We start from the raw sequence: 26,461 nt of genomic DNA, 5'->3' as shown, positions 1-26,461 counted from the left end.
GTCCAATTTTTCATTACGCAGACCCATAATGGTCGAAACCGTTCTCGTCAACTTTCGGCGTGCACTTGTCTGCAAAGCCAAGCTTCTCAGGCGGATGAATCTCCAACGTCAATTAATACATCCTGAATCAACTTAACAAGAGTGCCATTTACTATCTTTCCCTGGTCATCTCTATCCCCATCCCTGATTTATTACTCGAATATTGTATTTCTTGTACGGTACGTACCCGGTGTTCGTCCCAGTCCAGCGAGATCCAGACAACATGACGCCAGACTGAAGGTACCAAGTCATCGAGTATCCTCGGGACTTGAAAGATATCTCGGCCGTCAAAGAGAACCTAGACGCACTCTGGCAGATAAACTTTGGAGCCTACGTATTTTTTAATTTATGTAACATTCTCGTACCTCATGATAGCTTCATCGTGCGCATATCACTTCATCCTAATACCCTCGGCCAGCACATCACATTGAGAACAAACCACTAGAAAAAGCTCCAGCTGCGTCAACGGCCCAATTTCCTTTTGTTTCATCAGCAGAATAGAGTCTTCGGCGAATTAGTCTGAGCTACTAGACTGTTCTCAACCTCCACACCCCCTCCATCTAAAACATCTAGCTGGCAGAACGCACTCTGAACTACACAAATCCCTCCTCAACATGAGCGTCTCTGACGTCCCTCGTCTCTCATCTATTCTTGCATCATAACTTCCAGACACCCCTTACGACACTTACGACTACAAGAGGCGAGACTTGAGAACAAAGGGGCGGAATATCGTGGTGATGATGGTACCTGCCCCTCGTGGAAGAATTTGGCACGTCTTGAACTTCATCGGATATATTCCATTGTGCGGGAGAATCAAAAGCACTGAACATCAACAGTCGTCGATTTATAAGCATGAGATTTGAATCAACCCATCATTCTTTGGACGGCGCAACCCCCAATCCCCTACGACCCGTAAAGCGAGGGCTCGCCCATTGGTAAAGCATTTAACCCCCCGTGCCAGTACAACAACGTGGGCTACAAACCAACCTATGATGGACCGTCTTCTAGAGACTGGATCAGCTCAATGACCGCCATCGCATACTTGATTCCCAATGATGTCGAACAATGCATGGACGCAGCATATGTATCATGTATACCTCTACCATGCTTCTCGCCACGGACAGACTCACCACCCATCATCTCCGTCTCCATCCCTCGCCTATTCACCTGTTTCTAGGCCATACTTCCTAGGCACATTTCGCAGTGCCCAGGACTAAGCGAGACTAGACAACAGTCATAGAAGTCAGAACACTGCCATGTCGGCAATGATCTGAAGAACCATGACAATGGAATGAAGGAAACAGCGACAATGAGACATGTTGCTCTTGGCCCCCGCATGCTCAAAGCTGCAACGGAATTCACAGGGGGTAATTTATACTCATCATCCAACCATGCAGTAGCAATCTACTCTAGGAAAATAAACAACCTCAACACCCACATCCGCAACAAATTCCGATATTTATACACACAGTATCAGACGTTTTCACAGCAGGGGCCAGGACAGCAATTAAACAAGCACATGGCTGTCAGGGTTTGCTATTCCACCCTGAAGCTCGACTGCCAGAGCGATTGTGCAGACACATCTATTCCCATATACCTTGACTGCGAGATTTTCAAACGGACTGCTTCATCTAATCCATCCATCATCTCCATCTTTACTCCTTAAGTATTCCCACAGTATCACCCCCAGACTTCTTCGGTTCCGTTGACGTTCATCAGACCAGAAACATCGATTCGCTCCCGTGGCCATCCTCAGAATCAGGGCGCCAGTGCTTCGCTGTCGAAGGGCCATAATCGAACTGCCCATAGCGAAAGTCTGTGGGAGACTGCAAATGGCCGGCTTATTTCACTTGGTTGTTTGAAAATTTGAAAATGGCCTTGGGGTCAGCTTAAATATAACCCTGAGCCGCACCTTCCGCGAGTCGCAGCCGTAAATCTCGGCGCAAGTTCAACACGCTGCCTCCAGGCGGCAGGCGCGACGAAACACCAACAGCTTTTGGCATATTTAACGCGAATAGAACACTAGGGAAGAGACAGAATATGCAACCGATGTTAGTTCTCCAGACTGTCTTTTCAACTTCTTGTGTAAGACCAGCACGCAGACGCTGCATCAATATTAAGACCAGCCAACATCCCCTAACCGCTTCGTCGATTCTACCCACGTCTCGACCGGACATTATCCTCGCTCCCCATCTCTGTTCCTGACTTATTACTACCCTAACACTCGGGTACCACAAAGCCCCCGGGCCCCGTGATCATCTAAGTCCTGGTCTACAATGTCACCCATCTAACGCAGCAAACAGACGTCGACGTGCCCCGCCCCGTGGCATCTTCGTCAGCAATCAATCTACATGCTTCAGGGCTGTCACAGTCCAAATCCAACGCCATTATCTTGTCCTGTTAAATATCCTCTCGAACTGAGATTTACCTGATTGAACCAGCGGGTTGAGCTTGTGCGTCCGAAGGCAGCCTTGACGTCAGCTTAAATATCCTCGAGAACCGGACCTCTCGACTTGTTTTCTTTCTTTCACACATGGAGTGGCTGTAAATGTTGCTAATGCAAGCGTCCCCGATATCAAAAAGACTAAGTAAAGCGTCAAGACATCACAGAACCAATTCCTAAGAGTCTTTCCTCGCCTCTCAACCACACTTCCTCCTGACTACCCGTCTCCGTTATTCACCTATTCCTCATGTATCACCCCAAGCCTGTCTCATAGCGCATCCAAGTCCCGGTCTATAACAACATCCATTTAAGAAGCATTCTCAGGTTCTCCCATCGCCAGACTTATAAAAACAGCAACTCGCCTGATCATTCGGCCCCAACATTCAGCCAGATGAGCTTCTCGTCAGAAGAAAATTTCCTCTGGTTCTCAGAGATTTAATCGGAACCTCCGCATCCACACATGCTCAAGCTACGTCTAGACCGGAAGAACACACGAAGCTCCTACACAGAACTGCTCCTTGCTCCCCGTCTCTATCCCTGACCTATTCCAACTCATCACGCCCAATTCTTCTCACAGCATATCCGAGTTCCTGTCCACGATGACTTCCATCTAAAGATCACCCTCCGTCGCTGCTATCACCACCCCTATAAAAACATCATCTCGCCTCATCATCAAGTCAGATCGCCACCAGAAAGTCTCTCCGCTTCAGACTCAACAGCACATGCCCAAGCCAAGTCTAGGCTAAAAATCACACAAGACTACCATCCTTTTCCAAGAGCTAAATCATCTACCCTGACCAACCCACGTCCTCGCTCCCCATCTCCATCCCCAACCTATTCCCAACTTATTCCAACCAATCAACCCCTTCTCTTAACTCAAGTCTCGGTCCCCGACCATTCTCTGGACAGATCTGCTGGAAGAACCCGTGAACACAGCCCGACTCTGCGAATCTGATGCTTCTGAGACATCGGAAATGCCAAATTGCCTACCCTCTCCAAAGAGTACGACAACAGAGGATATATATACCTACCCTCCACCTCCTCAACCCTGCTCGACGAGTCTACCCACATATCTTCACACCTAAATCACATCCTCACTCTCCCTCATCTCCCTCTGCGTATTCCAACCCAATCATCCCCAAACACTTTCCAACAAGACCAATCCGGCCTACGATGGCCACGACGGCAAGTAAGCTCATATAATGAGGCCCGAGGCAGTCTACGCCGCGATACCATCGGGAAGGAGTACATGATGTCTGCCTCAGGAAAAGAAGACAACAGCGGCAGATATATATACCCATAATGTCTCAACCAATCCCTCCTCTCTGCATGACGACTTCCCACGTCTCCAGGCCACTTCACCACGTCCTCGCCACACATCCCCGTCCCCGACCTATTCCAATTAGATCACCCTCAAACCTCCTCCCAGAGCTTCAAGTCCCAGTAAAGGGGCCACCCCTGAGCAACGTTCAGCACATCTGACCTGCCTGACATGGACAACAAAAGTCTCAAAGATCCTGACCTCAACAAAATCCGAATCTTCGTTCTTCTCTCATTCATCTTGTCAGTCCTCTCCAGAGTACAGAGACGCATCACGTATTTATACCCACGAACCGAGCCTCAAACCTCCACTCATTACCACAATGTCATCACTCCCCAAAAGCAACCATCAATCATCACCGTCACTATCACCTCACCAGTAATACAATCTTCGTCGGCGAAACTCTCCATGTCTTGCGTTATCTAGGTAGTACACAACGGGAGCCGCACTCCCGTCCACACATACACATCCATCACCCTCTTCCTCCCTCTCCACCGCTTGCGCATCAGCACGCACGCATGCCCGTATCACAAATCAGAAAATAAAAGTCTATCGTCACCACCACGAATCGTTTGCTGAAGACCCCAGCGCCGCCCCCTGATTAAGGAAACCCGACCTGGCGCTCGTTTGCTCCCGCCATTCCACTTTGTTGAAACTCTACAGGTACGGGCGGGGGGAAGTAGAATGTGGCCGGCCAACGGCAAAAAGAGTTGATAAGACAAGGCAACGCGAGCTAAGAGAATACAATGTTTGTTTACATTCCCTCGAAGTCGCCGCCGAGGTCGTCCTCGTCCAAGTCTCCCTCCTGTATCTCCTTGGCCATCTCGCGTTCGCGCTCGCGGGCTTCTTGGGCGTTCTTCAGCTCGAGGCGGTGCTGGTTCATGGGGAATCGCATGGCCTGGGAGGAAGTGGGTTAGCTAGACGTCAGAAACAAGTGGACATTTGCTGAGGGCTTACCTTGACGCTCTCGTCGTGAAGAGCTAAGCAAGCGCGAATTCTGTCGTGGAAGGCTTCACCAGGCTCCCGCGTAGCATAGACATCGCCGACTTCCTTGCTCTTCATGTAGCCGTGCTCGCGGTCCAGGGTGGCCTCAATGACGCCGTCGCGGATGGCCTTGGCGACGATGTACTCCGCAGATTCCTCACTACCCAGGTCGAGACGAATGCAGATGTCGCGGAGGGAGATGCGGGAGTACGACAGAGACATCATGCGGATACCGGTCTTGATGACGTTCTGGCGGAGGCGGAGGATCAGGCTGTAGGTGCCGTCACGGCGGAAGGTATCGGCGTGGTCGGCAATAATCGTCTCGAAGTTCTGCACCTTACCAACGCGCACAGCCTGGACGAGGAGGAAGTACGGGTGAAGGGCCAGCTCGAGGGTAGGCTGGCGGAAGGTGGAGCGCTCGGGGATGTCACCCATCAACAGCTCCACAACGAGCAGAAGCTTGGTCGCGGTCTGGGAGAAGCCCACGGCGGCAGCACTTGAGGGGGCCTTGCGGGTCGCGGCCGTCAGGTGCTCGTGTGCCTCAGTATATCTGAGCTGGATGGCGCGGATGCGTCCGAGGTAGTACAGGAAGCGGGCAACCTGGTTGTTGGCAGCGTTCTCGGGGAACTGAGTGTGGGAAACAAGCAGGTCGGCTTGCGCGATGTGAGACGTCAGCAGGTAGCTGCGAAGCAGCAGCACGATAACCGAAGCTTGCGTGTCAATGTCCTTTCGGAGCACCGCGGTACGCAGAGCCGCCAGGAGCGTCGGCCGGATGGCGACGACCGGGGACTGGGGAGACGAGGGTTGAGGAGCGAGGTTCTCGCAGAACATGGAGTAGTAGAAGTAGACCTTGGCGGAGAGGGAGTCTAATGTGCGGCGGTTCAGGGTGTGGATGCGGTCGGTGAGCTGCTTGGAGAATTCGGCTCCGCGCTGGTACTGCTTCGAGTCGAACAGGTGAACTTGGACGAGGATGCCGAGGAAGATGTCAATCTCCGGGATGATCTCCTTCGCCTCCTTCTTCTGGCCGTTCTTCGCGGCCTTGGCGGGCTCGCTGTCGACCTCCATCTCAGCACCGCTAGAGCGGCCCAGCGGGACGTTTTCGCGGCCGATAGCAATGAGAAGCTGCTTGGCAACGTTGCCAGAGGTGACGGTCGCGGGGAAGGTCTCGACGATGGCCTGGGCGAGGATGTCGGGCGTCAGACGCTTGCGAATGGTCGAGATTGACCGCAGGGCTCGGAGGGAGAATCTGGCATCGAAGAGGGCAACGGCGCGATCTAGCAGAGCGAAATTGCTCTTGATGTCTGTCGTAGAGAATAACGTCAGTATGAACCATCCAATGGACACGTTCCTGGATATCAATCATTGCGTACCTGACACAGCCTGCACCGCGGGGTCGACCTTGACCTCTGCGTCATCCTGGTTCTCGTCACCCATCTCGACGTCACCATCGGCATCACCGGCCGGGGGAGCGGCCTTCTTCGAAGGAGGAACGACGACAGTCATCTCTTCGTCGCCGTCCTTTGCCGTCTTCTTCTTGTTCTTGGCCTCGTCTTTGCGGACGCCGTTCTCGAGGGGCTCCTTCCCGTTGCGCGAGGGTGTTTTACCCGGCATGTCTGTTCAGCGGGCTAGCTGTAGATGTGTTGAGGAGGCACTCCGGTTGCCGTCTGGGATGGCAACGGTCGGGATCGGTCGAGATATCGCGCCCGGAGAGGAGGGAGCTAGGTGGGTTGTTTTGCGTGAGATAGACGGGGTCGTGAGGTGTCTGGTATCGAGAAGACGGGGGAAAAGTCAGGTGACACAGGTCGAGGGAGTAGTGTGCACGCTGCTGGATGTCGGAGCTCTCGCGGAGTCGGCGTTCGCTGATGGGAATGGGTGGTTGTTGTTTGGCTGTTTGCCTCGCGATGCAAGAAGGTTCGATGGAGGAGAGCTCAAAGATTGAATACCTGAGGCTCAGGTTGCTGCACTCAGGCCCTTGGGGGACGACACAGGCTAGCCCGCCTGGGAGAGGTCACGGTACTTCGTTGAGGTGGGCAGGGTACATAGAGGACACGATGATTCGGTGCAAATATTGGCGGGGAGAGATGTATAGTCTTTGTACCTTAGCTAAGCGAGCGAGATTGCCGGGTCTGCTGGGAGCGTGGTCCATCCCCAAAACTGAAGGGGCACACGGGCCGCAGGCGCGAGTGACGTTGTCGATGCTGCCTGCCACATTGCCCATTTGCTTGTGCAGCTCTCAGCCGAATTATGTAATTATTCACGAATCCCACCTTCACAAATCACCTCCCACACGGTATTACTAAGCATACGATGGTGGTTTTAAGGTACAACCACGAAATCATGTTACCTTCTCATTTTAGGCCTAAGAAACCAAACTTCAATAAGTGCATAGAACAGCATGAAAACACAAGGATCATCGCAAGTTGAATTCAATCTCATTCCGCTCAACCAGCAATGCGAGCTCAACTGCCTTCATCCAAAGATGAGAGAAATGCGGCGCGCCACCTGCATGTCTGCTTGCGATATCCGGCCGAATCCGGACTCTTGCTCTCCCTTGCTGCCGCCTGGCACCAAGTGCACGATGTCTGGTCTGATTTCAGCTGACTCAGCATACGACGTCCTCGATCATCACCAAACTCGGGTGTCACTGTGGGAGGAAATGCTATTTAAATCTCCAGTTGTCAATTTTGGGTATACTCTACAATTAAGGAAAGAGCGGTCTCGATGATGAGCGCGACGTTTAAATGCCGCCAAAAGACCACCTTGGTTACCGAAACGCCTCATCATGCCCTCTTATCCGTTCCGTAAAACCAAGCGAATTCCAGGTTACCCTCCCCCAACACGTGCACACTACGCCTTCTTCCAGTTGATCTCGATCTGGTCCGGGTAATGCTGGTTATCCGAACTGTTCTCGTTCCACTCCTCGGGTGTAGGGTACTGAATCATAGCTGGTCCTTTAGCCGGCGAGTTCGCTCCAGAGGAGCCAAAGCCCGAGCCGAAGCCTTGAAGAGAACCAGACGCGGTCTGACGGCTCTTGGCGGGTGTAGAAGTCCGAGAAGAACCCTTGGCCGTAGCGGCAGCTTTTGAAGAACCCTTGACCGGCGTAGAAGTCACGGAGGAACCCTTGGCCGGAGCAGCCTTTGAAGAACCCTTGACCGGAGTGACCGACTGCGAAAAGCCTGGGACGGGGGTGGTAGCCCGAGAAGCACCGCCATCACTATTGCCACTCTCCTCGCCCTCGAAAAACCGAACACTCTTGGCCACGCCACGCTTCACCGAAGCACGCTTCTTCTTGGGCGCCGGTGCCTGCTGCGGTAACTCGTCGGGGTCGTCCTACTCGCCCTTGCCGGAAGTAACCTTGGCGGCTTGAATAGCGCTCATCTTGGTGATCCAGGCGGTTGAGGGCTGGATCTTGCGCACGGTACGCAGCTCGTCAGACGAGTAACCCGGGACGCGAATGTTGTAGGTGCGCTCGAGGACCAGCTGGATGTCGCGGATCTCGAGGACCTTGGATCCGCGCTCCTTGGCGTTGCGGCAAGCGGTCTCGAGGACGTTGTCCACGAAACTGTCGGCCATGGTCAAGACGCTCTGTTCTGATGTTAGCATCGTAGGTTCCCATGAAACTGAGAAGGAACTAACCTCTTCGACCTCGGGGGTCAGCATGTTGGGGTCCTGACCCTCGCCGCTTCCACCACAGACCTGACGGACAAGCTCGTCCAACTTCTTCTTGCTGAGCACGTGATCGCCTTCGGCCTCATGGACGTACGCGGGGATCTTAGTCATCGCGGGCTGGCCCATAACACCTCCAGCAACGCCGCCACCGCCAGTGTAGGTAGGGCGACCGGCTCCAGCACCACCAGTCATCGCGACAGGCGTAGGCACGGCGGTCGCCTTCTCGGGAAGCTGCTTTGGAATGGGAAGCTTGGAGACCAGGGTCTGCGTGGGCTGGGTAGGATGCGACGGTTGCTGAGGGATAGCTCCGGATCCCATCACTCCCTGAGCGCCGGCAGATCCAGGAGTGCTAGTAGGTTGCTGCTGTTGAAGGGGAATGGAGGTTTGGGAGTTCATGCGCTGGTTTGCGCGAGAGACGGCGGCGGAGTGAGAAAGCGCCTGGCCAGGTCCGCCTGCGACAGCTGACTGGGGAGTCGCGACGCGGTTCTGGGTCGGGGTGCCTGCCGAAGGAAGTCCGCCGGCGGCAGAGACGGAGGCGATTGCGGTGTTGACAGGAGGCGGGTGCTGCTGCTGCTGCGCCTGCTGCGCCTGCTGTTGCTGTTGCTGTTGTTGCTGGGCAGCCATCGCTTGCTGATGCTGTTGCTGTTGTTGCATCTGCTGCTGCTGTTGCTGCTGCATTTGTTGTTGCTGTTGCTGCTGTTGCTGCTGCTGCAACTGCTGTTGGTGTTGTTGCTGCGCCTGTTGCTGCTGCTGTTGTTGTTGCTGCGGCGGCGGAGGTGCGACTGCCTGTTGAGGTTGGGCAGGTTGAGAAGTTGTCGGAGTCGGGGCCGAAGGGGTGGGTGCCTGAACCTGAGCCTGAGTTTGAGTTTGTTGTTGCGCTGCTTGCTGCTGCTGCTGCTGCTGCTGTTGCTGTTGTGCTTGCGCCTGCGCCTGTTGCTGGGCCTGGTGTGCCTGTTGCGCCTGCTGGTTCGGAGGAGTATTACGCGCAGCCTGATTTTTCGCAGCCTCGAGAGCCGCATTCACCGCGGTCGCGTTCTGATTCTGCATCACAGGAGTGCCGGCTGCAGCAGGCACCGGGCTAGGCTGGGCGCCAGCCTGAGTAGCCGGATTCTGAGCTGCTGCAACGGCTGGGCTGGGCTGCTGCTGTTGCTGCTGAGGCTGCTGAGGTCGAGCACCGGTGGCCTGTCCGGCGGCGGCACGCTGCTTGTTGATGGTTTCCTGGCTCTTGCGGAAGTTGTCCACAAACTTGTGCGCCTCCTGGTACATCTTGTTTGCGTGCTCGCGTCGGATCTGTAGCTGCTTAATCTCGTCGGGGGTGTACGGGTTGCCCTTCTCCTGTCTGTCCCTGATGACCTGATCGATACGCTTCATCTGGGTTCCCTGCTGGTCCATCTGCATCAACGCTCGAAGGTACTTAGCCTTGAAGTCGTTTGACCAGCGGGCCGCAGCTTCGGTTCCCTTATCGATGACAGACATGGGCGGATGGAAGGTCATTGAGCGAATGTGTACCAAAATGTGCTCCGGGAACTGGCTCGTCTGTGGTGTCTGCTGGGTCGTGGCGGGAGTTGGCGCGGTGGCGGCTGGAGCTGGGGCCGAGGCGGGGGTGGGAGCCTGCGCGGGCTCTGCTGTCGTCGCCGGTGTGCTTTCGGTTTTGGGTTCGGTCTTGACGGTGACTCCGCCAGCATTCTGGTTCGCGGCTTGCTGCTGCGCCTGCTGTTGAGGCAACTGAGATTGTTGCTGCTGGGGAGTAGAAGCCTGCGCGGGCTGGCTCTGCTGCTGCTGCTGCTGCGTCTGCTGACCAGCCTGCTGCTGCTGGGCTTGCTGCTGTTGCTGGACTTGGAACCTCCGCTGCTGCAACTTGTTAAGAAGCATCTTCGTGAAGTCCTGAATCTTCTTTTTCGCGTCCTGGTGCTGGGCTGACTCCTCAGGATGCGTCTCAAAGTGGTTCCAAAGCTGACGGAGGCCGCGCTCATATTTGGCTTTCTCTTCGTCGTTCAGAATCGGCAAGTTACGCATCATTTCGGGTCGATACATGGGCGACGCTCGATTCGCAGCCGGAGCGGCTTGACCGGCCGCGGGGCCAGGCTGGCCAGGCTGGCCCTGATTGTTCATCGTCGCGGGATTCGAGAGGGGATCGCGAAGGTTCGGTTCGGTTCGGTTCGTGGTCTCGCGAGGTGTTGTTAGAAGAAAACAAAGACTACAGATTCGAACAGCGAATCGAAATTTTACGCCTTTACGAGATTCTACGCGTAACAAGGGAGATAGATTTGACCGTGAGGTGATTAATATGACGGTAGAAAAGATGGCTGGTGTAGAAACAGGTGCGGTTGATGTTGCGACGAGACAAGATGCACGCGAGTACCTAGCTGGAAAGTTCCGTGTGGAGATGGCGGACCCCCAATGATTGGCCAGCTGGCGCGCTCCTCCAGGTAAGCACTTTAAGCTTTGGCTCCCAGTTGGCAACCACTGAAAAGCTTGATCAACCTGGATATCTATCTATAATTCGAAATTGAAGTCCTACTTCTCCTGGCATAAGGTATCTAACATATGAACAACCACTGAAAATTGACTCTGGTTGGTGAAGAACTACGTCGGCCGTTGCTGACTGCAATGCGGACTACCATAGATCATCACCGCCCATCCTTTAGGAAAACCACGGACGTCCTCGACCTTTAGAAAGGGCATCTAATCTCCCTACCGCAGTGTCTCCAGGACAATGACGATAGTGACGATGAGAGTAATACTAGTAACGATTTCTGCGTGCGGATTTGCCCCGTGGGTACAACTTGGCGTATCTCGATCCACGGCACCGTGTTTTTCTCTATTCACGACATCACGCATGTTTTGCGGAGCATACCTGGAATGGGGATACTCGTGGTGCTGGTCGTTTGGTCTTTGGTTTCGTGGGGTGATCGAAGCAGCTCGTCCTCTCGCATAGATTGCACCGTCATGATGGCAGACTTGTTGAAGAGCCTCAAACCATCTTCGTCCTTCCAAAATAAGAAATCTTCTGGAACGAAACAAGCCCCGGCCCAACAACAACCAACAACACCTCAGAGATGGCTTCCTGCCGGTCCTCCTGCGTGAAGAGGCCCGCCGGTCCTGCAGCCGAATGGAGCCCCCGTTTGTTTCCACCCATCCTGGCGCGAACTCGCCATGCGCCATTACACAAACTTGAAGATGGCCGCATGAGGCCGGTGCAGGGGCAGATAGACGGGGGCATGCCCTAAGGCGGGACGGAAGCTCAAGGAAGACGATGGCATCGTGGGTGAGGTTTTTGTCGCCGTGAATCAGTCGTCGAGATGCCGGGGGAGGACGGACAGGCGGCGACTTCTATGGCGGCCCAACGCAGGGACGGCCCGAGATCAGCGCTCGTCGTTACCGGTTTCTTTGCCGTGAGCCTGAACCCAGCAGAGACTGGTGGATGATATCGTTCACCAGGCTTGGGTTGGGTAAGGGATCTTCTCACTCAGCAAGGAACGGGAAAAAGGCTAAGAAGAGGGGCCGTCAGCGTCGGGTTACAGGGGTCAATGTCAATTAGTCCTCATCTTCATCCTAGCCATCCTGAGTGAGACGAGGAAGACCGTTTTAGATGGATGTAACCGCCTCTTCGAAGCACCCCCGGCGTCGTGATTTTTCCAACCTGCCACAAAGATGGATGTCTGACTTGGCTCCAATGATCGGGAGACGAAATGGACAGACGGGAAGCTCAAAGAACGTGGCGTGGTGAAATGCCGTCGGCTCGAGTTACACGACGTCGACGTCGACGTCGAGGCCCGATGCGATGCGAAGGGAAGGCCTTGTCTTTACCAGGAAGGAAGGAGCAGTGAAGTCGAAGGCGCCTTCTAGAATCAGCAGAAACATTGAGCGTGCTCCCGTTCTTCCAGTCAATTGCCAACCAGTGTCCTTTTCTGACCGCCTTCTTCCTCTCTCCACAAATCCCACCTCGTCTTTGAAGTTTTTTTCTCTCTCGGTGCAGTCTGGCTGCTGCAAGTTTCCTGCATGACGACCGAAAACCTGCAGGGCCTCTGCCTTTTCGCCTCCATCTCGAACCCTCGTTCATTGGGCATGAGTGCTGCTACCCAGCCTGCCCTTTTTTCCTTCTCTGCAATCTAATTATTTCTCCCAGGTTTTCTCCTGCCCCCAGGCGGTACGATGTCCAGTGCATTGCGGATGGCTAAATTCACGGATGCCTCCAGCCAGTATCCCGCTGCGGTCTCCAACTAGAAGCATATAGCCTGGCCTCATGGAGGGAATTCGCTCAACCAGTATTCGACAAACACGGAATGGCTGCCAAGAACACGAATCATGGACGTCAACGTTGGAACACGGCTTCTCGTTACTTGTTACTGCTTTCCACGACATGACGGGCACTCCTACCGAGAACACGCACTAGCAGTAGCTGCTTTCTCATGCCGCCAATTGTCTTGATGCCGGCCGTTGATGTATGGCGTCGATAGGACCAGAGACGAACAACGGGAAGCCCCGGACGGCTCGACAGCTCAAATAATGATTCTCGGCCTGGAAAAAAACCATTCACGGCAGAAAAGAAAGAAGAAAGCAACGAAAAAACGGTGCGAATGGTTCGCCGATCCAGCGGCGCCGTCAATCCCAACGCTCCCCTCCTCCACACAACTCACCCCTCCAGTTGGTGTGCTACCCCTCCCTCCACTTCGCTCCCGGTCTTCGCTCGCCGTCAATCCATCACTCTCACGACTCGTCAATTGGACGTCCTCCCGCAGCTCGTCTCTCCCCGATCCAGCTCAGTCCAGCCGAGCAGCCAGTCAACCCGCCATCAGTACAAGCCCAGCAAGCCCGCCCGCCCGCCGCTGCGGCATGCGCAAATGCGTGACCGCACACCACCTTCCCGATTACACACATGTCAGTTTTCTACGAAGTACTCAATTGCGGGAAGCACACCCGTGGGCTCGACGGCTACGGCTACGGCTAGACCGGGGTGAGTCCTGGAGCATTGCTGCCCAAAGGCACGAACTGGCGTTACGGCGCCCCGCGAGAATGCGCAAGAGAGCGGATCACCACGCCCACGTCCAACCCCAACCCGCCGACTACGCACACATCGACGTCTGCCAGACAAGTTTTTTTCTGCCGTTCTTTTGCTTCTGATAGGAAGACTCGCGAAGAGGATGAGAGGGCCTTTTCAAGCTGCGGCAAGTACGTACAGTACACCGGCCAGACGGGAACACCAGAGGTGCCAGCAGACCCAGCAGCACAAGCACCGGCATCAGACTCCTTGAGACCAACAATGAGAGGCTCGTCTGCCCACGCCTGGCTGCTGGGTACCCTTTGCTGCATGCCATGCCATGGGTATGGCAAAGCTGCAGCGAGCGCACATGTGCGATGATTCTTTTTTAATTCTTAATTATCTTCTATCCCACCCGCTCTTGGGAAATCTTTCCCTCTTTTTCTCTTTCTTCTTCTTTCTGTCGTTGACGTGTGTCTACCTCCGCTTAGACCATCATCATCAACAACTGCTATCCTCGCGATCCCCTGTCTCTCACGACAGACAGCATAAAGGGGCAGTCCGTGACAATCTCACGGATTATATCAGCCATACCTATAAGACCGGACTTTCTGGCAGCGCCATCGGCATCAACCTATCACGGAGCAGTCACCACCCCTCTCCGAGTCGAATCCAGCCAGATCAGAGACAAAACGCCGCCGTGAGACTCGTTCTGGTGTCCCGATAACTCGGACGTCCAACTCCACCAAATCCAAAACCAGGATCCAGGAATCAAATATCCATCGACTGTCCGTCTCCAGGTCCTCATTCCACTTGAAACGCCAGCTCATCGTTGACCAGCAGATCCGGGACCCAGAATCCAGAATCAACATCCCTCCGACATACGGCATTTCGTTGTTTCTATCTTATTCCTCTCCCTTTCCGTGCCGTCTCTTGCGGTGTTCATCCCACGCTCCGGGATAACAGCTCACCTTCGACAAATTCCTGAGCCTCCTTTTACTACGGTCCCCCACGCTCATCTCCGCCCGTTGCATCCATCTCAGGCCAGCGCCGAAGATCGCCTTGTTGACCATTGCTTTTGCTCGCATGCGCATGCAAATTGCATAGAATCGCTGCTCTCGCGTCAGCCATTCGGTGCTGCTGCTGCTGCTGCTGCTGCTCTACTGCAACCCCCCTCGACAAGGACCATCCCTTGTCGCCCAGGACAAAGCCCGTCCTATCGTCACCGCCCGCCCGATTTTCGTCGTCCCCACACCCGGGATCCCGCACCTTGTCCCCCCGAAACATTCTCCTCTTGTTTCTCTGCCACTGTCTCTTGTTCGGGTCGGTGACACCAGCAGCAAGGGCCGAGACGTGGAGCTGGGATTCGAGAGAGAAAGCCGTCCGGCGTCATTTAGCTCGTCCGCAATTGGCACTCTCCATTCATTCCTCGAAAGGATATTCCAGGCGCAACAACCCGGACTACCAGAGCACCCTGCTCCGTCTTCCTACTTTCCCCCCGAGATCTATCATGACAACTCTCAACCACAGCCGAATATCCTCTTCTCCTTGTTGGAGGTTTTTCCTCTGGTTGTTGACGCCTTGACTTGCCACAACTCTGCTTACATTACCCAACTTGCTCACCGCACATCTCTCACCACACAATCAATCTACCGGCCGTCGCTAGTGGGAAAGCTGATCTGATCCGTCCCATTCCCCCCGCCAATTCACCTCTTCCCCACATCCAAGACCAAAAAAAGACCGAGAGCCCCCAACTAGAGGCCCCGATCGATAAGATCAACGCCCAGAAAAAAGAACGACTGCCGGAACGGCGATCTCTCGCAAAGGTCTCAAACCTGAACAACACGATCTTGTCCTCTGGACAATCTCAATTGCCCTTCGACCGGCCTCTTCGACGATATGCCTCGTAAGGCACGGCCGTCAACACCTAGCACGATGCTGGGTCCTTTAGGAGGCCCAGACCCGAACTCACCGCCTCAGTCCCCTACATCTGCTTCGTCTCGCCCGATGCATCACCGCAAGAAGTACGCCGCCCGTTACTTGCCACCATATCACAACATCAACCGTCCGGTCTTGCTTGAGGAGTCGGGCATCCAACCTACCGGCAATGGCCACCAATTCAGCTTCACTCCTTCCAATCGCTTCGCCCAGCTGTCACCCCGCACCTCGTCTGAAGAATCCGACGATGAGGAGGAATCCGAATCCGACTCCGAACCTCCTCAGAAGCAATTGCCTCAAGCAAGACCGCATGTCGTAGACGAAGATGTGGACAGCGACGATGAAGAAGACAGCGACGACAGCGAGGAAGACAGCGAGGATGAGGACGATGATATGGACATGATGCCACCATCAGCTCCTTTACCACCCTGCATTCAGGCAGCAATGGGGGCACCTATGCCGCCGTCCATGCAGCCATCCATCCACCCGTCTATGCATCCATCCATACATCCACGCATGGCCGTCGACAGCAGCTCCGAGGAGGACTCAGATGATGCAGAAGAAGAGGAGGGAAGGGACGATGAAGAAGGGGACGATGAAGACGACGAAGAATCCGATTCAGATTCAGATTCGTCCGACTCCGACTCCGACCCCGAAATCCTTCCCCAAACCCAAGAACCCCGGCCGGCTCCTGTGCCCGCCGCGGTTGCCGCGCCAGGCGCAAAAGCAAACTTCACCCTCGAAGAGTTGTCCGACTTTGACCCCATGGACCAAGACCGCACCGGCACCATCGCCCCTTCAGGCTTCTCTTCCCCGGCCTCAGCCCGCTCTCGCTCCCGTGCCCCTGCTCCGCCCCCTGAGCTCCCTCATGGCCTTACCCGCGATATGCGTAATCTGAATTGCTCAGCCTCCGACTCGGATTCTTCTTCCGACATCGACACCACGGACGCCGATCACAAGGCGTTCTTGCACACGCAACGCGCGCTGCGCTTGCGCAAACGCCTTTCCCACGGGTCGTCCATTGGCAAGCGCACCATCTCGGAGCGCAGCGACTCGGACCACGAGGACTGGACGCCGCTCGACCCCGATGCTGTCGGGTCCAGCGCGAGGAGGCTCAGGCGAAAGGTCGGTGACCCGTCTGTCCGCCGCAGCTTTATTCAGCTTCACTTTCAGGACCCCCCGCCGGAGCGCATCGACGAGGTCGATGAACCCGACAGCGAGGTCGAGGGCGTGTATTACTGCGACCACGAGACCCTTGCCAAGGAGCTGCCGTACTGGATGGAGTACGAGTCTCCGAGCCCGTGAACACGGCCTGGATTTGACCGTGCCGGGATATGATATATACGTTTTATGCACCACGGTGCACACACCCGCGTCTCGCCGAGTTCTGGCGAGCGCAAATACGATGTTTTCCACGATGAACATACGGGGATGGATTCACGATGGATGATGATGACGACAGCCTGACGACGAGGGATTTTACGACCGTGTTCTTTTCTTCTTTCTGCGTACTTGTCTCGGTTTGGCATGTCAAGAAATGTCTTATCTGGATTGATACCTGTTTGCTAGACTTTTCCTCGTTGCATCGAACGCGGAGAGCACATTCATGATTCACAGCGCGGAGTAGCAGTTCTTCATTCTTGCGATAGAGTCGGTGTTACGTAGAAGAGCCTCATCGCTCTGATGAAATGGATGCCCTGTTTCAACCACCACATGCCTTGCGACAGCTTTTCTATGTCCATGCGCCTAGCAAGCAGCCTAGCATTCACCCACCTGAGGCTATCGAATCTTCCCGCGCTCTAGTGTACCGAGTGTCTGAGCGTCGTGCGGGGGAGGCGAAAACGAAGAGAGCCGTCGACGCCGTCTCGTGGGCTTATCTGGGCGGTGTGTTTGATGGTGGTGGTCTGGATTCGATGGCGACGTCGATGACGTGCAGCGGATCAGCGGGAGGAGGGAGGGAGGGGTGGTTGTGTTGTGTTGTGTGTTGTGCAGTGAGTATCAGTCAGCATCGGTACGTCGAGGCCTTTGCGAATGGTCTACTCGGGATTCATCATCATCGCCCACTCACACGAGCGCGAGAAATACACCCGGCTTTCCGCGGTGGTTTTCGGTGAGTTGGGGGGTTCTCATTGGACGGGGTTAGATGCGGCTGGATGCAGCGTAGGGCAGTCGCATTTTGATTCGGTGACGATTGTGAGATACGTGGTCGATGGAGGACTGGTTGTTGACGATTGTGGAGGTTTGCTGATGTGTTGGACGGCACAGGAGGTAGGCGACTGGACTGGACTGGACATGAGGGGCGCTGCGGTCTTCCGGGTTCTGGGGCCGGAAGGGAAACGGCGGTCTGGGATGTGGAGACGGCACGTGTGTCGGCGTGGGGCGGCCGGGTTGGACCGGAGTTGCACGGCGGTGCCGCGGGGAGACGGGATGTGGAGATTCTTGTTCTTGATTTCTTGTTCTCGGTCTTCAAGGCACATACAGTTTGAGATTGGGGGATTGATATTGGAAGTTTGATTTGGAGGGAGAAGAACTAACTGCCCTAGCTAAATTCAGCGGATGGATGAAGACACCGAGATATCTCCCATTCCTAGCAAGTAAGTCCCTCTCACACCACCACCGCTCAGCTGTAAGCATAAACCTCCCGAACCAACGGATTAGGCAGCGAGAAGGCGGCGGGATCCCTCAACGCCCTCCTCGAGACGTAACACTGGTACGAGCCCCTCGTGAGGCCCGAGACGCCGGGGCGGAAGGCGACGTAGAAGGAGCGGTAGCCGTTGGCGTCGACGGCGGCGGCGCAGGCGGAGAGGGCGGCGCAGGCGTCGAGCTCGCCGCCGTAGATGGTGAAGAGGGTGTAGTCCGTGAAGAAGTTCGAGGGGAGCACGGAAAGTCCCGCGAAGTAAAGGGTGTAGGTCGCCCTGGCTTGCGGGATGGACGTGCATTGGATTCCGGTGGAGGGGGATGTTGGGGTGGGGGGCTCTTCCGAGATGGGGGACGGGAGGGGGACGGGAGGGATGGAGCTCTCGTCGATTGGCGACGGTAGAGGGACCGGAGGGACCGAGGAGTCGGAGATGGGGGATGGGAGAGGGACGGGAGGAACGGAGCTTTCGTCGATTGGTGACGGAAGCGGGACCGGGGGGATCGAGGATTCGGAGATGGGTGACGGGAGAGAGACCGGAGGGATAGACTCGGAGATGGGCGAGGGGAGAGGGACCGGAGGGACGGAGCTCTCATCAATAGGTGACGGAAGCGGGACCGGAGGGACCGAGGAGTCCGGGATCGGCGACGGCAGCGGGACCGGCGGTACCGAAGACCCCGGCGACGGGAGAGAAACCGGCGGCACGGAACTCTCCTCAATAGGCGACGGCAACGGCACAGGCGGCACCGAACTCTCATCGATAGGCGACGGAAGCGGCACCGGCGGCACACTCGAAAACACAGTCAACGTCGACACGAACGTCGCCGTGATCGTCACACTCTCCGCCGCCAGCGTCTCCGTCACCGTCACGGGGGAGCAGCCGGAGCCTCCGCCCGGGTAGACGCAGGAGCAGGCGCTCGACAGCCGGGGGGCGCCGCAGGAGGAGAGGATGCCGTCCGGCAGGTTTGTCGGGCGGGCGACGAAGGAGGTGGTGAAGGTGGCGCAGAAGGCGCTGGCGGAGGGCTGGCGTTGGATGTTGCGGTAGCAGTTGTCCTCGGCGCAGGCGGCGGCGGCGGCGGCGGCGTGGGCCAGGGCCGTGAGGAGGGTTGTGAGGCGCATGGTGGGGGATGTGAAGAGGGTTTAGGAGGTGAGGGTTTGGTGGAGAGTAGGGTTGGTGATGAAGGGGATGTTTGTGTATGAGGGTCCGAGGAGAGTTATATATACTCGCCTTGGGAGTTCCATCATCATGACTGGACTTCTCACCTGAGGTAAGGTATGCCGTCTCGGCTTCACGATGCCGACGAACGACGCGCGGGGGAATTGGAAATGAGCGCATTCTACACGTGGATATCGGCTCGAGGAACGCCAAGGCCGCTGAGAAAAAGAGAGACATCACAACCGCACCGAAGGGATGAGGGATGTGAACACACAAGATGCCAGATCCGGAGCCTTCCCTCAGAAGCGTTGAACCTGGTGAAAAAGATGATGTCGTCGGGCCCCGCGGGAAACAAGATTAGACGGGGCTTGCGGCGTTCGAAGCGACGTTTGAACCGTCCCGATCCGCGCTCCCGAGTAGTAGGTCCCGCATTCTTCGACGAGGCGTTTCTCGTTTTGAGACGGGTTTCTCGCGAAGGCGTGTTAGTCCGGAATGCGCGCGAGCTGCTAGCTGGAGTTGGGAGGGTAAGACATCGACGGACCTTGCCCTTTCCTGATCACCTTTTCTCGTGTTGTGATGAGACAGGCCGCCGAGTCTCAACTTGAGCTGGAAGAGGGCATCGCGTTGAAAGCTGGCAATGTCACCTGAAGTAGAGGGCCTTTTGGATACGGGGTTTATGGCCTTGGCATATTTGTGTTGTTATCTTGCTTGGCGACGTGAATCGCGTAACGTACGTGTCTCGCGGGGAGAACAGTCTTGTGAGACGCGGATGCGGTTAGATCTGATAATCGGGACGATTTGGTGAGATCCCTTCCCTTATGGGACTCGTGAAAGAGTCCGGTCTTCGCCAAGGTCTCTTGGGGCTCCCGGAACGGATATTGGAGGTGAAAACCCATCGTTAGTTGTAGATCCAGCCCGCGAGCTGTATGCCCATCGACATGGTTTAGCCAGCTCCTGAGTGGATTCGATATGATACGGGCCTCTGACATGTCATATCGGTACGGATAGCGGCCGGAAAGCCGCCGAAATACTCTGAAAACGACCATATATGTAGCAACGGCAGATGATGATGGGAGATAGAGAGCGTTGAGTAAAGGCCGGATGAAGGTCAAACTTGTCCTTGATGGAGATCACCTATCCAAGACCCCATGTGAAATCAAGAAGATCCAGAGTATGGAGCAAGAGAGTACAACGACCTGGTGGATGTAGACTTCCATCCTATTGCCCGTCACATGAGAATATAAACTAGGGCGACATGACCTATTCAAGCTTAATGAAGCATCAATCAGTTGCATATTCAATACCAGCTGCCAGAGAGCTTCGCATAACGGTGCGCCGTCACATGGTTGAAGGAGAGCCTCGGGTACCCGGCGATGTTGGTATAAATGCCTTGCCTCGAAACACTTTCCTCCTCTTTACTGGGACTGCAGTATTTCTAGCCAGGCCAATGGTTGATCCCCTTATTGAATAGAAATCTGAGTTGGATCGCATCTAAAATAGGTCATATTGAAGATCTTGAAATTCCCACAACATATTGAGCTGTCTCGCTCCTGTGTTGCGGCCTGTGGTCGAATATTCCCAAATTAGAAGCAGCAATGATGGAGTGTTGCGTCCCAGATTACGACGGGTATGTCATTTGCTCTGTAGCCACACTCCTCAGGGCACAATGTCGAATGAGTCATCACTGGAAGCTGAAGCAGTCGACCTGAATTTGACTTGAAAAAATGCAGATTTATGCATATTTACGCCATTTGCCGGAGTACCCAGGAGATCGAGTGATATGCTGCCGCGACGTCTGGTGTGAGCCTGGCAGTTACATGTTGGTAAGGCTGGAGAAAGAGGAGAGCATAGTAGCTTTGCAATGTGACGCCGGCTTTTAACTTTATATGCTGTCGATAAGCTGCCCCATACATCAACAAAGATCTGGACATAACCACACCAATTCATGAGAGATGTTACGATGAAGATGCTTGGGAAGACTCGTGTACGGAAAGAATGAAATGCACAGACTCCTGGCTGAGAAAACCACCACCTCCCTCCCCATCACCCCAGCAACACCCCGAGTCGCATTTGATACTGAACCAACTCATCAGTCTAAGCCTTGTCGTCTTCCTTCTTCTCAGGCTTTCTTCCGTAAATCGACCAACTGAAGTCCATCATGTTAGCAGAGCGCAGCCAAGCGAGATGACGCGAGATTACTCACATCGAGAAGTACGCATGGATATTGCGGTTGTTGAAGTCCTTGCGGTTCTGGGCCATCAAAACAATGACTTCCTCCCTAGTCCAGCCAAGGGCTCTCGTGAGAGGCGCCATGCAGATACCTTCCCAGCCTTGGAACAAGTTCTCGTTGTTCCACTCTCCAAGTGTCTTATACTTGGGGTCCTTTGGCCAGGGGTTAGTGGGCCACTTGAACTGCTGCATCGTCACGTCTTCAAAGCCGGTTTCCATGAGGATAGGCTTTAGCTCCTTGATGTTCTGATATTTACGGCCAGCCTTTTCAGTTGCATCTTCCAGGAGCCTTCCGATCTTGTAGATCGAATGTTCTGGCTTGAGAGAACCATCATCAGAGAGCAGTACGATGTCGATTTCGTTGAGCTCCAAGTACCCCCCAGGGGTCAGGTTACTATTGAAGTGGTCAGTAGCTGAGGCTTGCGACAGTCCGACTTATAACCTACTCATAGCATGTCTCGATGTACTTCCTCCAGTCGCTGATCGATGAGTTCATCATGCGGCTATGAATGTAATCAAAAGGCTGGGAATAGGTCCACGGCTCTTCCAAGTCGTCGATCTCGAATTTCACGTTCGGCGGCGTACTATACTGATCAGCTTTGCGAAGAGCGATCCCAGAATGATCTTCTTACAACTCAGGGAACACAGCCGACAAATCAATGCCTCGGACCTGTTGAAAGTTAACATAAAACACCCAACAGATAGTCGACATCAGGAGGCCATAGACATACCTCGGTCTCAGGGTGGTCATCGCCAAAGTCCATTGCCCAGATGCCACTTCCAGTGCCAACATCAAGAACCCTTCGAACCGTTGCATCGGGCCTGTTGGGAGGAGCAGTACCCAGCCTGCCGTCGAAGGTTTGCATGAACATGTTGTGCTGGAGGTCTGGTCTGTCAGCACCTCAAATGCAGAGCAAGGTTTCCCACAGACACCTACCAAGCCTCTCTACTTCTCTGTCGTCGTTGGGCACCATGTACTCTGCGACATTCCGGTTATTATTTGGTCTGACAGACTGATTCGGGCTTGACACTTACTTCCCTCCTTGTAACTATGGTAAGTTCGTCCGTTCTCAACTCTAAACCCCATCACAGAGCTGTTGACACTCGTGCTCGATGACGCCAGGCTTCGCTACAAGACCCTGTTTAGCTTTACCGTTTAGTCTGAAGGAAATTCTCTGGGAGTACACACGCTGTCGACGTCTTCCGCGCTGGGATCATACTGTTCAAGTCTCAAGTGCTTAGCGAGTGATCCTATCGGGAAGGTGTGAGACAAGATTGAATTACAGCTTCCTCGGCAGCAATTGTGACCTCATGGTCAACAGCAGTGTTGGGCTGCGTCCCAGGTACGGCGTTGGAAGCCAACATTTCGAACAGATTGGGTCGATAGGGTAATTTTTCGGCTGATTTCTTCACCCGCGTTGTTTGTGCAACACGGAGAAAACAACAGGTCTCAGAGACTTCTGGGGAACGGGAGATTTTATGTGGCCTACCCTCCAGCCCCCTCTCCTTGGCTGTGCTGCCGTATGCATGTTTGCCAGACAGCGCTGCAGCGGAGGCATCACCTGTAAATGGAAGACGCCCCCCTCATATCAGAACAAATGAGGAAATGACAGTCATCCTGCGGCAGGGGCCTTGTGCGATTTACGACGGCGGCAGGCACTGAGTGATGGGTACTGGCTGTTACCGGAAAACACTGCGTTGAACCAGGCTGTTGAACCACATTATGTTTTATCACGAGGCTCCCACTACATGCTTCTTGACCAATCGCTGAGCCGGCGGGGACTGGCGGGAAGCAAAACCGCTGCGCGAACAAGCATCACAGCGCGGAGACCCAGCTTTTGCGGAGACAATGGATACTCAATTCTTCGGAGTCTGAGCCCGTCTCCGCGCGTGCGATGCCAAGACGACGATGAGGACACAATCCTCGGCCAGGTGGTAAGATAACTAGCTAAAGTATTCCTTCTTACTTTTACTTACCTATCAATTACTCTATCTCCTCGATACTCTATCACCTCTTAACCTCCATCCTTAAATGCGTAATCATCGCGTCCGTTCTCCTCACATTATATGCGTACTGAGGTGGTGATGCCAGTGCTTAACGAGGCTAGGCTGCGCTGTAAGAGACAACGAGTTCCTTCTTGTTGTGCCGCATGAAGACACGAACCCCGTTCACGTACAGTGTCGAGTTCACTCAATGCGTCATCCTGTGAGAGTGAGTATTTAACAGGCTACGATGTCCGATCAATGCAGGTAACACGATTCTTACTTGGTCACCAAAGGGGATAAGATTCCCTGTGTTGGTAGTTACAGCATCGATCGGGGCATCAGAAACCTCAGAAGCGGCATTAGCAGCCAACGTAGCGAGTTTTTGAATTTTGTAACATGAATCCATGGATAGCAACCGTCTTAATTGGAATTGGGCCTTCTTCTTGCTATGGAATGATCACCAGTCGGTGCTTGGGGTGAAGAGACAACAACTAATTTCCCCAGTTCTCAAGGGGGCCGTCTCCATTTATCTGACCAAGTGGACCAACCATTTAACCAAACCTCTCTCCTTGGCGGGCACGATGCATGCATACTTTTGAATCGGGCACTTTTACAGCGGGCATTGTTCTACAAGAGGAATTCCTATGCCCCTCGCATTGGAGCGAATGAGTAAGTGACAGTCAGGCTGTGACAGGGGACGCTGCACGCAGCACTCAGCTTTTAGTGAAGGCGAAATCGTTCCATAGGTGAACAGGAATATTAACCAACTAAACCGCAATGGGCCATTGCTGCTTCGTTAGCACTCTGCAGGAAGTCTCTATCGCGGATACACAACCAATTGCTAAGCCAGCAGGGGTTGCGGAACACGTAGCCGCGAGTGAATGAGCCAGCTTTTGGCTACCGGGGGAGATTCCGGGCCCCGCGATGCCAAGACGATAAAGGTAACTCCGTGTTGTCCCCGGCGTCAACTGCCCACGTTGAGGGTGATGGAGGAGCATGGATGGCCCGACTTGATGGGGTCAAATTCTTTCAGACTCAACTACGTGTTTCCAAACTTTGTCATTGAAACGAGGTTCAGTTGATTCAATGCGCCACGGGCCACACTGGAGGGAAGACGATAAAACGTGGAATGGCCAAGGTGGACTAAAATACGACGTAAGATTGCATGTGCGCGGTATTGTGAACGAGCACAGGTCCTCAAGTTCTGTCTCTTGCAATTGCAAATTCAACATTCCAGAATAAAAAAGTTCCTTGTTTCTATAAACGGGCTGGACGTATGATGAGGCAGATACAAATTTCAAACCATGAGAACTTGCCGTGGATGTACGCTCTTCAAGGCATCATTCCTTCTTCTGTGGCTTTCTTCCATACATTGTCCAACTACATCAAAGTTAGCATCGGATCTTCGATAGGCGAGGCTCAAGTCGGATAACTGAGACTTACATGGGAAAGTAAGAGTGAATGTTCCGGTTGTTGAAGTCCCTGCGATTCTCGGCCAGAAGAACCTGGACTTCAGCATAAGACCACCCGAGGCCTCTCACCAGCGGCGCCATGCAAATAGCCTCCCACCCCAGCAGAAGATTCTCGTTGTGCCACATTCCAAGCTCTTTCATCTTGGGGTCCTTAGGCCAGGAATTCACCGGCCACTTGAACTGTTGTAGTGTTACATCCTCAAAGCCCACCTCCATTAGAACCGGCTTCAAATGACTGATTTGTTGGAACATTCGTCCGACAGCTGCTGTCGCCTCAATCATCAAGTTGCCTGTTTTGACGATTGTGTGGTCTGGCTTGAGGGTCCCGTCGTCCGATTTTACGACAATATCAGGCTCAACGAGTTCGAAATATCCGCCCGGCGATAAGTTGCTGATTTATACAGTCAGTACCAAATTACAGCGCGTCAACAGTTTCCCATAACTAACTCAAAGCACTTTTGAAAATATTCTTTCCAGTCGGCAACGCAACCCGTCATCATGCGACTGTGGATGTAATCGAATGGTTGCGTGTAGGTCCACGCCTCCTCAAAATCGTCGATCTCGAACTTGACGTTTGGCGGCGTGCTGATTGAAACCATCCAGTCAGCAGATAGTCAATGGAAGAGGGTTTTGATAAGAACCGAGGGATCGTCTCACAATTCCGGCTGCACGGGAGAAAGGTCAATACCAAGAACCTGGCACGCTTAAGTTAGTCTCGTGAGGCTCTACTTGAGCACACTAGGACCAACCTCGGCTTCAGGGTGTTCATCGCCAAAGTCCATCGCCCAGATACCGCTACCGGTGCCGATGTCGAGAACCCTCTTCACATTCGAGCCACGTTCGTTCGGGGGCGCAGTTGCCAGCTTCCCGTCGAATGTGAGCATGAACAAGTTGTGTTGGAGATCTAGTATGGATTAGAAATCGGTCTGGGAACGTTAATCGGTACACACCAAGTCGATCAACCTCTTTGCCGTCATTAGGCATCATGTATTCTGGTAACGTTCTTGGTCAGAATCGCCCCGTGATAAGTATGTCAGAACCCCATTATGAAACGTACTGCCATCCTTGTATCCGTGATAGGTTCTTCCATTCTCTTCCCTGAACCTCATGATAGAGCTGGTCACACTAGTGCTCGACGAAGCTACACTGCCCTAAATTGAACAAGTTAGTCGAGTCTTGGTTCTCAAAAAGTCCCCTGCTGGTTTTAAATGGGAAATAAACTTACAACTCCAAATTCCGATGCACTGTCATCTTCATTATACTACGCATACTATTAGAGTGGACAGGGTCGGTCATAGAAAACGAATGACGAGTACCTGGTCGTCGACAGCGATCGACACCTCATTGTCTGTCGTGGTGTTTGGCTCGGCGGTGTTGGATGCCCCGGTCGCAGTGTTGGGTGCCTGCATATTGAAATCGAGGCAATGAACTGAGAAATACTTTTGTAACCCGAATCAACATGAAAGAGAAACAACCATCCAGATTCCTTGGAAGCCGAGGGCCCATGTCATATTTAATGTCTTCAAATACTACTCAACCCCTCTTCTTGGCTGTACGCCTGTGGTTCCTCTATGCAGGTTTGCAACGTGCAGTTGGCTGGATCCTTCT

General features: G+C 54.1%; 6 protein-coding genes across 6 annotated transcripts; 1 reads left to right on the top strand and 5 right to left on the bottom strand.

Annotated features, from left to right (window-relative positions):
* Window positions 1–4,557: 4,557 nt before the first annotated feature.
* On the bottom strand, window positions 4,558–6,398 carry CkaCkLH20_09621 (proteasome regulatory particle subunit; the record flags this gene model as incomplete). The annotated part of the gene is made up of 3 exons (XM_038892336.1): window positions 4,558–4,701; window positions 4,761–6,088; window positions 6,158–6,398. The coding sequence occupies 3 exons, from the start codon at window positions 6,396–6,398 to the stop codon at window positions 4,558–4,560; spliced, it is 1,713 nt and encodes a 570-aa protein (XP_038742219.1).
* Window positions 6,399–7,634: 1,236 nt separating this feature from the next.
* Window positions 7,635–10,568, bottom strand: CkaCkLH20_09620 (putative transcription initiation factor TFIID subunit A; the record flags this gene model as incomplete). The annotated part of the gene is made up of 3 exons (XM_038892335.1): window positions 7,635–8,093; window positions 8,142–8,372; window positions 8,424–10,568. The coding sequence occupies 3 exons, from the start codon at window positions 10,566–10,568 to the stop codon at window positions 7,635–7,637; spliced, it is 2,835 nt and encodes a 944-aa protein (XP_038742218.1).
* Window positions 10,569–15,372: 4,804 nt separating this feature from the next.
* Window positions 15,373–16,680, top strand: CkaCkLH20_09619 (uncharacterized protein; the record flags this gene model as incomplete). Its single annotated transcript, XM_038892334.1, has 1 exon — window positions 15,373–16,680. One exon carries the CDS (start codon window positions 15,373–15,375, stop codon window positions 16,678–16,680), a length of 1,308 nt encoding a protein of 435 aa, XP_038742217.1.
* Window positions 16,681–17,995: 1,315 nt separating this feature from the next.
* On the bottom strand, window positions 17,996–19,129 carry CkaCkLH20_09618 (early nodulin 75 protein precursor; the record flags this gene model as incomplete). The annotated part of the gene is made up of 1 exon (XM_038892333.1): window positions 17,996–19,129. The coding sequence occupies one exon, from the start codon at window positions 19,127–19,129 to the stop codon at window positions 17,996–17,998; it is 1,134 nt and encodes a 377-aa protein (XP_038742216.1).
* Window positions 19,130–21,260: 2,131 nt separating this feature from the next.
* Window positions 21,261–22,760, bottom strand: CkaCkLH20_09617 (uncharacterized protein; the record flags this gene model as incomplete). The annotated part of the gene is made up of 8 exons (XM_038892332.1): window positions 21,261–21,312; window positions 21,370–21,789; window positions 21,842–21,979; window positions 22,028–22,065; window positions 22,127–22,281; window positions 22,333–22,374; window positions 22,431–22,524; window positions 22,680–22,760. 8 exons carry the CDS (start codon window positions 22,758–22,760, stop codon window positions 21,261–21,263), a joined length of 1,020 nt encoding a protein of 339 aa, XP_038742215.1.
* A 1,961-nt stretch (window positions 22,761–24,721) lies between these two features.
* CkaCkLH20_09616 (uncharacterized protein) lies at window positions 24,722–26,262 on the bottom strand (the record flags this gene model as incomplete). The annotated part of the gene is made up of 9 exons (XM_038892331.1): window positions 24,722–24,761; window positions 24,825–25,244; window positions 25,301–25,438; window positions 25,511–25,548; window positions 25,603–25,757; window positions 25,804–25,845; window positions 25,911–26,004; window positions 26,079–26,114; window positions 26,170–26,262. 9 exons carry the CDS (start codon window positions 26,260–26,262, stop codon window positions 24,722–24,724), a joined length of 1,056 nt encoding a protein of 351 aa, XP_038742214.1.
* Window positions 26,263–26,461: the final 199 nt, after the last annotated feature.

This window comes from Colletotrichum karsti (genome assembly GCF_011947395.1).
Source record: "Colletotrichum karsti strain CkLH20 chromosome Unknown Scaffold35, whole genome shotgun sequence".
NCBI lineage: Eukaryota > Fungi > Ascomycota > Sordariomycetes > Glomerellales > Glomerellaceae > Colletotrichum > Colletotrichum karsti.
This window is presented reverse-complemented; position numbering and strand designations above follow the sequence as displayed.